The sequence below is a fragment of the Ovis canadensis genome, chromosome Y (assembly GCF_042477335.2).
Source record: "Ovis canadensis isolate MfBH-ARS-UI-01 breed Bighorn chromosome Y, ARS-UI_OviCan_v2, whole genome shotgun sequence".
NCBI lineage: Eukaryota > Metazoa > Chordata > Mammalia > Artiodactyla > Bovidae > Ovis > Ovis canadensis.
Genome location: NC_091271.1, coordinates 10,053,803 through 10,063,040, shown reverse-complemented (window position 1 = coordinate 10,063,040; position 9,238 = coordinate 10,053,803). Strand labels below are relative to the sequence as shown.

General features: G+C 47.0%; 1 protein-coding gene across 1 annotated transcript; it reads right to left on the bottom strand.

Moving 5' to 3' along the window:
- Window positions 1–3,540: 3,540 nt before the first annotated feature.
- LOC138431293 (testis-specific Y-encoded protein 3-like) lies at window positions 3,541–8,085 on the bottom strand. The gene is made up of 8 exons (XM_070289523.1): window positions 7,752–8,085; window positions 7,412–7,683; window positions 6,723–6,800; window positions 6,467–6,578; window positions 6,222–6,367; window positions 6,016–6,102; window positions 3,772–3,885; window positions 3,541–3,600 (listed from the first exon to the last, which is right to left on the bottom strand). Exons 1-8 carry the CDS (start codon window positions 8,083–8,085, stop codon window positions 3,541–3,543), a joined length of 1,203 nt encoding a protein of 400 aa, XP_070145624.1.
- Window positions 8,086–9,238: the final 1,153 nt, after the last annotated feature.

Sequence of the window (9,238 nt, the reverse complement as noted above, 5' to 3'; positions counted from 1 at the left end):
ATGCAGACAACTGCAGACTTCATGTAGGAAAATCAAGACCCAGATTTTCCTAAATGAAATATTAAAAAAGTGCATTATCTCATGGATTAAGTCTCTGCCAAGATTTTCTTATGTGAAATATAAGGAAATCCATACTCAACAGAGGAAAATCATTGCCTCAAATTACATACATAAAATCACCAAAATGCCATATGTTTTGTACTAAAATCAGTGGCCTGGTGTTCATAAGCAAAATAAACGAAATTCCAGATTTCATGTGGAAGAGTCAGCACCCAGTTTTTCATATGTGAAATACATAGAATTCCAACCTTCATGTAGGAAAATAACATGTGTATACATTTTTATATAAATATAAAGAATTTCATTTTAGTTTTGGAAGCTTTGTGTTGAGATTTTCACAGGTGAAATACAGAGAATTCCATATTTCATTCAAGAAAACTTAATGTGTGTATTCTTACGTGAAATAGAGTTCCATGCTTCAAAAGAACACATTTGGGCACATGTCAAAATGTGACACAAATACTCTGTGTAGAGAGAGATTTTCAGATGAAACATCTCTAAATACAGAGATGCTAAGAAGAGTGTCCCACTAAGAGCCATAGCTCACCAGTGCCAGAGGAATTGAAGTCTGCCCACTTATTGTGCAGAGGCCCTTTCAAAGTAGTTCTGTTCTCATCCAGCCTCCAGGTGAGAACACACCCCAGCCTATCCCATCAGCCCAGGCCTGTAGGACTGGGAGGGGTGAGAGGATCAACCGAAGACACCCTTTTAAGGAGTGATATTTCAAACTGGCAAACTCTGAATGTAGCAGCTGCTTATGCTACAGACCATCAGTCCCCCAAACCTTACAGAAAACAGCAAGCCGTGTTCATATCGCTGGTCTTGTCATGGAAAGAATGCTCCTTCACTTGAGAACAGAAAACCCTTTGTAGCTGGGTGTCTTGGGGCGTGTGTAGCCCCTCTTCTGTGTCTGGGAATCTGGCCCTCTCTGCCTCTGCTTCTTCGCATCCTCTGTGACTGCCCCTAGGTGCCTTTGGCCTGCCTCTCCTTTCTGCCTCTCCTTTCTGATACATGTTTACACTTACATGCCTGTTTACATGTACGGCTTGCTCTGTGAGTGACATCCCTGGGCTTTTCTCCAGGGCATCAATGTTTCTGCTGCCCCAAGATCTCTGTTCCTTACACAAGCTCTTTCATGTTTTCAGTGTCCATTCTTCCATCCCTCAGCCAAACCAGTTCAGAGAGTTCACACACTCATTTTGGCAAGCGCACATGTGTGTATGTGCCTGTGTGCACGCACACACACACACACAGACACAAAGAATTCTGAAAAGAAACCTGCAGACCTGCAGAACTATTGGTTTATTTATTCAGTATAATGGACTTTGGTAAGCACCATTCTCTTTTTGGCCCCGGTTAATTTTTCACTCGCTAGTTGAGCAAGTCAGTGTCCTCTTCTACTTCTATGATATATTCTGGAAGGTGAATGGGATCTGCTCATGAGGGGGATGGACATGCAAGGATGTGGCAGGGTTGGAAGTCCTCACTGTGGACGGCTGAGTGACCTGTGCCTGTGTTCTCTAATTCTGTCGCCTTAGACTGGTTCACAGTGCCAATCAGGTTGGTGTGGTTCCATTCCCTGTGCTTTCCTTCCAGAAACACAACAGAAATAGCAAGGGACTTTGAACTTGAAATTGATCATGCACGCCTTTTCCCTGGGACAAGAATTCCTTAACAACTTTCTCTTTACAGAAAGGCAAGCCCCAATTCCTCTCACGTGGCTGATGATTTACTGACAATCATGAAGAAATTCTGCGTGGGTAATGTCAGTTTAATGATCAAGGCAAGAATACATGAGTAGGGGTAAAAGTCAATGTATTTCAGTCCTGCAGTAGTGTTTTTAGAACACTTAACAAGTCAACCCCAAATCTTTCCTGACAGATAAAAAATTTCCTGACAGATGCATTCCTGCAACATCTTTGCCCTCTGTGATCCTAATTAATATTCCCACTTCAACGAGTGATATTCTTGCCCATCAGGCATTACTGTAAGTGTATGGGTATTCTTGTTTCCACATGTGGATCATTGTTAACTGTTCCTGTGATAAAGCATTTCTTGATGTGTGCAAATATCAAGGCAGTCTTTAAAAAAGTCACAATTCAAGATGTTGGAAGCATTTGATCCAGGAATGAAGAATAGGTCAAATTCACATGCAGTCTAACAAAGATACACAAACTTGAAAAAAGGAGTAAATACGAGTAATACAATGCATGTATGTTGAACAGGAACGTGCAAGACAGATATAGCAGCAGAGCTGGGCATAATGGCACAAGCATGGGTGCAACATGAAAGAATACAGGAGGCACAGGCAGACTCACAGGAAGAAATATCAACTCACAATCATGGGCAAACACAATGGACACACCCAGTCTTCATTCTAAACTTAGAAAACATGAACACATCCAGGGCACAGGAAGCAAAAGCAGCTCAGACTGATTGAGCCAGAATGCTCATGAATTCATCACTAATCCGCCAAGTCTCACATGCATTGATATGCAGTGGAAGAAAACCTTACACAACACATCTGAGTGTGCAGTCAAATCTAATAGCACCTAGACTTTAGGGCCCAAGTGAAAGCCTTAAAGAGTCTGGGACACAAGTCATGGCAAGTTTCCAGAGAATGACTATCCAGTCAACCATCCACAGTTCAGATTTACTAACCGATCCATGACTATCTCTGCACTTCACTCCAGGACAGGTTAGAGCTAAAGTCACCCCTGGTCCTGAAGCACTGGTAGGAAACATTAGGTGTTGGGGGACACTGTCCTAAACTTTTCTTGTCTCTATCTTCTTTGCAATGCTTAAAACTTCTGAAAGTGGATAAATGCCATGACCCAGTCTAAGGTCCCGAAATCCATGCAACAATATGCTGTCTCACACCTGCTGTAGAGTTATTACACCGTTTCTGCTTTGTTTTGTTTTGAACTAGCACTAAGAAAGACAGGTACCAGCCTGCCAGAGCCCCAAGGATCCTTTGAAGTTTACAGATTAAGAAAGTAAGAAGACATACTTCCAGTGTCTCCTAGGCTGCTTGTTCAGAAATCACCCAGAGGTCAAGCCTTGCCTTCTAGAGCTGTAGATGCATCTCTGTAGGAGCAAAGCTGGGGTGTAGATATTCACATGGAAAAGCTGGCCCTGAGCAGGAATCTCATTCAGGGCATGTTGAAGGGGACCTCCATAAACCCATGAACTTTGACATTCAACATTTACCCTTTGCCCTCAAAGAGATGCTGCTTCAGGGAGAAAAGCTTTAGAGTGAGAACTTCATGTGGGACAGAACTTCATGTGGGACATCACCCTCAGGCATGCTCATGTTGGAGCCATTCTATCGGGAATGAGAGGGCAACACTTGGAGTACAGATGTTGAACTCTCCCTACCCTACTTGTGCCAGTCTGTCCTTTGCCCAATCCAGACGTGGACACAATTCTGGAAAGCAGTCATCTACTTCAGAAGGACCACCCTAAGTGCTGAGCAGTCCTTCAGTGAGCACCATATGCTTCAGGTGTTCCCATTGGCCCTTGAAGAGTAGCGACAAAGCCCTAGATGAAAGACAGGTCCATTGTGGTTGAAAACATTCTGTGCTGAGCCATTCAGCAAGGAAGGGAAACTGTCACCAGAGGGCTCGTGAGAAAAATGTTATTTCTACACCTTGGCCTGATAGAGGCCCTTGGGCAAATAGCTTAAGCTTTCCTTGAAAAAGGAATATTTACCCGAGCCATGGCAGCAGCAGCATGGGACACAGAGCACATGGCTGGGTAGGTTGGCACTAACATCCTCACTCCCCTCACTTCTACCCCTGCACACTGTGTACCTAAACTGAGTTCCTGGAAAAAACAACAGAGTTCACATGACCTCAAACATCTATGACGGGATTAGTTTTCCTTTATCTGATTCCTTGCAATTTATCTTTTCCCCTGGTCACTTTTACCAGAAACTAATATCCTCACTGCCTTCCCACCCCTCACTTTCTCCCTAGGCCACAGCCCCCCTCCATATACCTTATACCTGATGCCCTAAGATGTTACCTGGAACCCTAGCTCTGGGAAGTGGACTCTCAGCAAAGCTGACTGTGCACTCATATACACGCTCATATACATATGGCCTTCTAGGTTCACAGTGAGTTGAATGTGAAGGCCTTTTCTTTGTCCTGTGCTCTTAAAATGTCTGATGATATGCGACAGAGAAGATACCTGGGGCACCACCTTCCAACAAAATTGTGTTCCACTGTTTCAATCTCTGGTCCTTGTTCACCAGACCCTCTCCATGAACATCCACATTTCTCTTGTAAAACTTCCACACACACAGTTAATGGGCCCTTCATCTTCTTTCTCCATCCTCCCCAACCCCCTCCCCACAGGAAGAACTGCATCCCCTGACACAACCAAAACATATGACTTAACCCCCTCTACAAATCTCCATGGACTGGTAATTCACAAGCAGTAAACTGAGAATCCTACATGCAGCTGAAGTGTTTGTCCTGAAATCCTGCACAAACAATGCGCAGACACAGCAGTAGGTGCTTTTTATTTATCTTTCACAATTATTTCAGGTTTATTTGTGTCTCCCGCTCAATCCATTTCAGCACCAGACCACTCTTCATTAATTTCCCATCCAAGAGAATTATGCTGGCCATTGATCTTCACATGAAGCAGCTTCTTTGGTTTTCTATTTTAGGTAAATGGGGACACGCCATCATAAGTTTCTCAACATCTAGGGGGCGGGGGTTCCTTTCAAAACAGAGAGAGAAAGAAATATGTAAACCTACCTTCTCTAAAAACACTAAAGACAGCTTGAATCTTTCAAGTCAGTTCCCAGGAGAGAGTGTTTGTGAACTTTTAGATTTCCTCTAAGCACACAGTAAAAAACACGCATCCCAGTCTTCACCATAGAAGTATTTACAACAGCTAGGACATGGAAGCAACCTACATGTCCATGGGTACATGAAGGGATAAGGAAGCTGGAGTACAGATACACAATGGTATGTTACTCAGCTCTAAAAAGGAACAAATCCAGGTCAGTTCTAATGAGATGGAATGAATGTGGTGCCTATTACACTGAGTGTAGTTAAGTCAGAAAGAGAAAAACAAACACTGTACGTTAACACAAATACATGGAGTTGAGGACCTTGTAAGTGATACCGAACATCCAACATGCAGGGCAGCAAGTAAGACACAGACATATAAAGAACAGACTTTCGACTCAGTGGGAGACGGTGATGGTGGGTTAATATGAGAAAATAGCCCTAAGACATTTACATTAGCTTATGTAAAACAGATGACCAGTGCGAGTTTGATGCATGAAGTAAGGCAACCAAAGACACGCTGTGGGACAACCCAGAAAGACAGGTAGGGCAGGTCGGTGGGTGATGGGTTCAGCATTTGGGGGGACACATGTTGGCCAATGTAGAGCAAAACCTGTCATGGTATTGTAAAATAATTACCCTCCAGTTAAAATAAATAAAAGACTCTTCTCCATAATCCGGCACAGTGGTCAGTATTCTCAGAATGAGGGTGGCAGATGAAAAAGGTGTGAAAGAAATTTAAAACACATAACAAGTGTGATGATCAAAATGGAATCAAATGATGGGTCAGCGGGGGAACCGCCTTGCACAAAGGAGACTCACAGACCTTTTTGGAAAGGGGACTTCATCAAGAATAGCAGGTGGGTCCCAATTTAAGAGGAGCCTGAGGGTGGACTTGTTGGCCACGGAATGACAATTCAGAGATGTGCAGCTGACTTAAACTGGAGTGACTTTGGCCTGGCCAGGCCACTTCCTCTGCCTCAAGCTTCTCTAGTTAGAACCTCTTCTTCACTACAGTCCTGTCTCTTGGTGATTCCTTCATGCCCTGGTGTCACTGTGTACTCCACGGAGTCTCACTTTCTCCACAAGTGAAATAAATGACTCAAGTTCCCGGACAACACATATGCCAGTGCTCAGACCCTGGGCGCCTCACCTCTTGTCCTTCCAGCACCTCTTGTGGTGGAGCCTTCCTCTTCACATAGTACTGCAAAGGATTGGGCCACAGATCCTTTATGATGATCTGCCAGGGAAATGAGCAAGGTCAGCACAGGGCTGGCCAGACCATGAGCCCTCCCATGTACCACCACCAACTCCAACATTTATCACCAGTTCTGGCCCAGTGGCTACATGGGACCCCACCTCAGCAATCCAGTCAGACCCTGAGAAGTTGTGGTCAAAGAACCAGTTGAAGAAGTTAACGCTGCTGTCATGGTGCCTGCGGCTGTATGCCTTACGTTCAAACCCCTGGTACCACTGAACTGGAGTCGAACAAGATGCCTGATATCCTGCAGGAAAAGGCATATGGGAGAAAGATCTAAATCACTTTCCAATTCAACCTACACTTTTCTGCTCCCACCTCCCAAATCCAGGGAGCTGCTTCTTACCAGTGACGTTAATCAGATACTCCTTAACAATCACTTCATTCTGGAAATACCTATTCCTCCGAAAGGACAATGTGATCTTGCAGTGATGGGTGGGGTGCCTGTATTCCTCCACCTGCCAGGACAAAGTGTGGGGAGCTGGGGGGTGGGGTAGGTGTGCAACCTCTTTACAGAAGAGCTGTCCTTCCACGTTTTAGGGATAAACCATGTCCCCGCCCAGTCACCTCCCCTCCACAATCATCACTGTCCCCTGCCTGACCTTCAAGTTGGTCATGAAGTGAAGCATGTCCTCATCTTGGTTGCTCATCAAAATCGACATTTGGGGGTGGTTCATAAACTGCTTTAAGTCAAGGAGCCTCTAGATGCTAGAGGGAAAAGTGCTGGAAAAACAAAGCTAGCCTAAAGAGTAGAATGGCACTGTTTGACTTCAACTTGCTACTAGTTAACTCGTCACATTTCTGTTGACGCAAACTGTATGAATGCTGAATAAGGTCCAAGGCTGTGCCTACGCATGCACTATCCGGAGGTTCTCTTCCTAAGAGCATAAGCTTCATCGCAGCCCCTTGAAAGTTAGCTTACTTGTGCAAAACAAGCACTCCTAGCTAGAACAGGTATGACCACTTACTCATCACAACCTCACCCCCAAATTCACTCAGCTTTTCGGAGAAGAACTGGATTCCAGACAAGCCTTTTCTCTGAAGAGTCCCTGGTGCTAATGACAATTCTGATTGAGACCTCTGCAAATAAAGCCCAAGTATAGGTTGTGCTAACCAGAACGCAAGGACATCACACCTACTTTCAGGAACAGATATGCAGGACGGTAACCAATACACATTATCCAAAAAAGTAAATTTTGTACCAGAAGTGCCAGATCTGTAAACTGCTGCTGCAGTAGCCCAGGTTAAAAAAATAAATAAATAAATTCACAAGCACCACACCAAGGGATACAACTTCGACCCAGAAGCCAGGGATTCCCTGGATGATGGCACTTCTGTGTTCTAGATGCACCCTCCGCCTCTGACAGGTCTTATGTTTCAGGCGAGCATGCGCCCTTTGGGCTTTCTTATTCACAGGATCCAACTCCAGCTGCAGGTCCACCAGTGCCTCCAGCGCAAGCCGGTCACTCGGGGCTCCGGGCCTTGGATGTTCCTGGCCTTGCTCCTCCGAGGACACCTGTTTCTGCTCCTGGTACACCACCACCTCCGTGTCCTCCATGATGTCTTACACCAGCGAATCCTGTCTAATTCCTGCCCGATTCCCACCACGTCTCCCTCCTCCAGGGCCGCACCTTCCTCCACCCAGAAAAGGGCGGCCTCCTCGCCTGGCACACCACCTAGGGCCTGCATCGCCTCTGCCGCCCCCACCAGGCTGGTAGACCCCAGGGCCCCTCCCTCGTGAAGGCCCGGGCTCACAACTAAGATCCAGGATCCTGGAGTGCTGCCGCCTTCCTCTGGCCCCGTCTCACTCTCCATGTTGTTCTCGCCGTAGCCCCAAGCTGCAAACAAGCTGGACACTAGAGCACAGCAGACAGCCCTCACAGTCCGCCCACCCGCCACAGTATACGTGGTACTCCAACGGGTTACTTGCCCACAGCCAACGAACAGGGAAAGGAAGAGACGCATGCGCAGAACCCTGTGCCACTGCGCACGTCTAATATGGCGGCGGGAAGGGGTTGAACTCTCCACCCTGACCTCCAGACCTCATCACAGAACCAATCAAATGGAGCCTAAAGGCGTTAGCTCTTTGGACACGCCCCTTGGAATTCTGGGCCTTCTGGCAGCAGGTGAAGAGCGGCCAAACCCCGTCCAGTGCAAAGGGGGCGTGTCCTCGCAAGCCGTTTGCCTGCCTAACAATGTAGCAGTGCCTGAGGAGCGACTGGGAGAGCCAGGGCACCTGCCGCTGCAATCATCCTCAAACTTGAAATTGCCCCTAAGGCAGTGGGCGACTCCGTGTGCTCAGGGATCCACACAGGTCAGACAGGTTTCCTGGGTACCTCAGGGCCAGAGTTGCTCACTTCCGATCCAAACTGCAAGCCACGGGTTGGGGGTGGGGGGAGTAGGAGGGAAGGGGGCAGGGTTGGGGGGTTGGGAGGGCACGGTGGAGGGGGTGGGGGAAGGTGGGCGGGTTGGGGGAGGGCTTATGCCAACCTCACGGATGTGCACGTGCTTTAGAGTCATCCCTAAACTTGTGCCTTAGGCTTGAGCAGTGTCAAGAATGCAGCCATCCTCTGAGGAAGAAGCAGTGCACTTTCCTCGGCCAGCTGTCTGAGCCCCACAGTGCAGCCCCTAGCCTAGCCCCTCTGGAGCCCCTGGCCTACTGTCTGTCAGCTCTTAGCATTTACCCCCGGCCTGCAGCTTAGAGGAGGCACCTGGGTAGTTAAGGATGTGCACCTGGGGATGCACTTCCCAGAGGAACAGAGGTATTCCTGTAAGTGTTTCAAGTGGCCCAAAGTGCCCCTCCTGACCATTAGTTACTCTACCTCCAGGCCCCATAGTTAAGGTGGGCACACTCAGGTTAAGTGCCTGGACAGTTTCCACTGCTCACACTCTGTCTCCTAGGATGTCTGGTGTTTCACACTGAGCACCTACCTTAGGCCTGACACACTCACAGACCCACACACACAAACAGGTGATACAAGTACACACATGTACACACACACGTGCAACACACAGAGACACAAATGCTAACAGGTGTTTCAGAGACTGAAGAACCAGTGGCTCCTGAAATCTATGAAATGCATAGATTTCTTTATTTCTCACAGGAAAATGTTCGTTC

Bases quoted from the DNA above. Each gene is read 5' to 3' on its own strand.
- LOC138431293 (XM_070289523.1), bottom strand. From the start codon at position 8,085: ATGCGTCTCTTCCTTTCCCTGTTCGTTGGCTGTGGGCAAGTAACCCGT. The intron at 7,684-7,751 runs GTGCGGCCCTGG...CGCTGGTGTAAG, and splicing joins CCTTTTCTGGGTGGAGGAAG to ACATCATGGAGGACACGGAG. The intron at 6,579-6,722 runs GTCAGGCAGGGG...TTGTCCTGGCAG, and splicing joins ACTTCATGACCAACTTGAAG to GTGGAGGAATACAGGCACCC.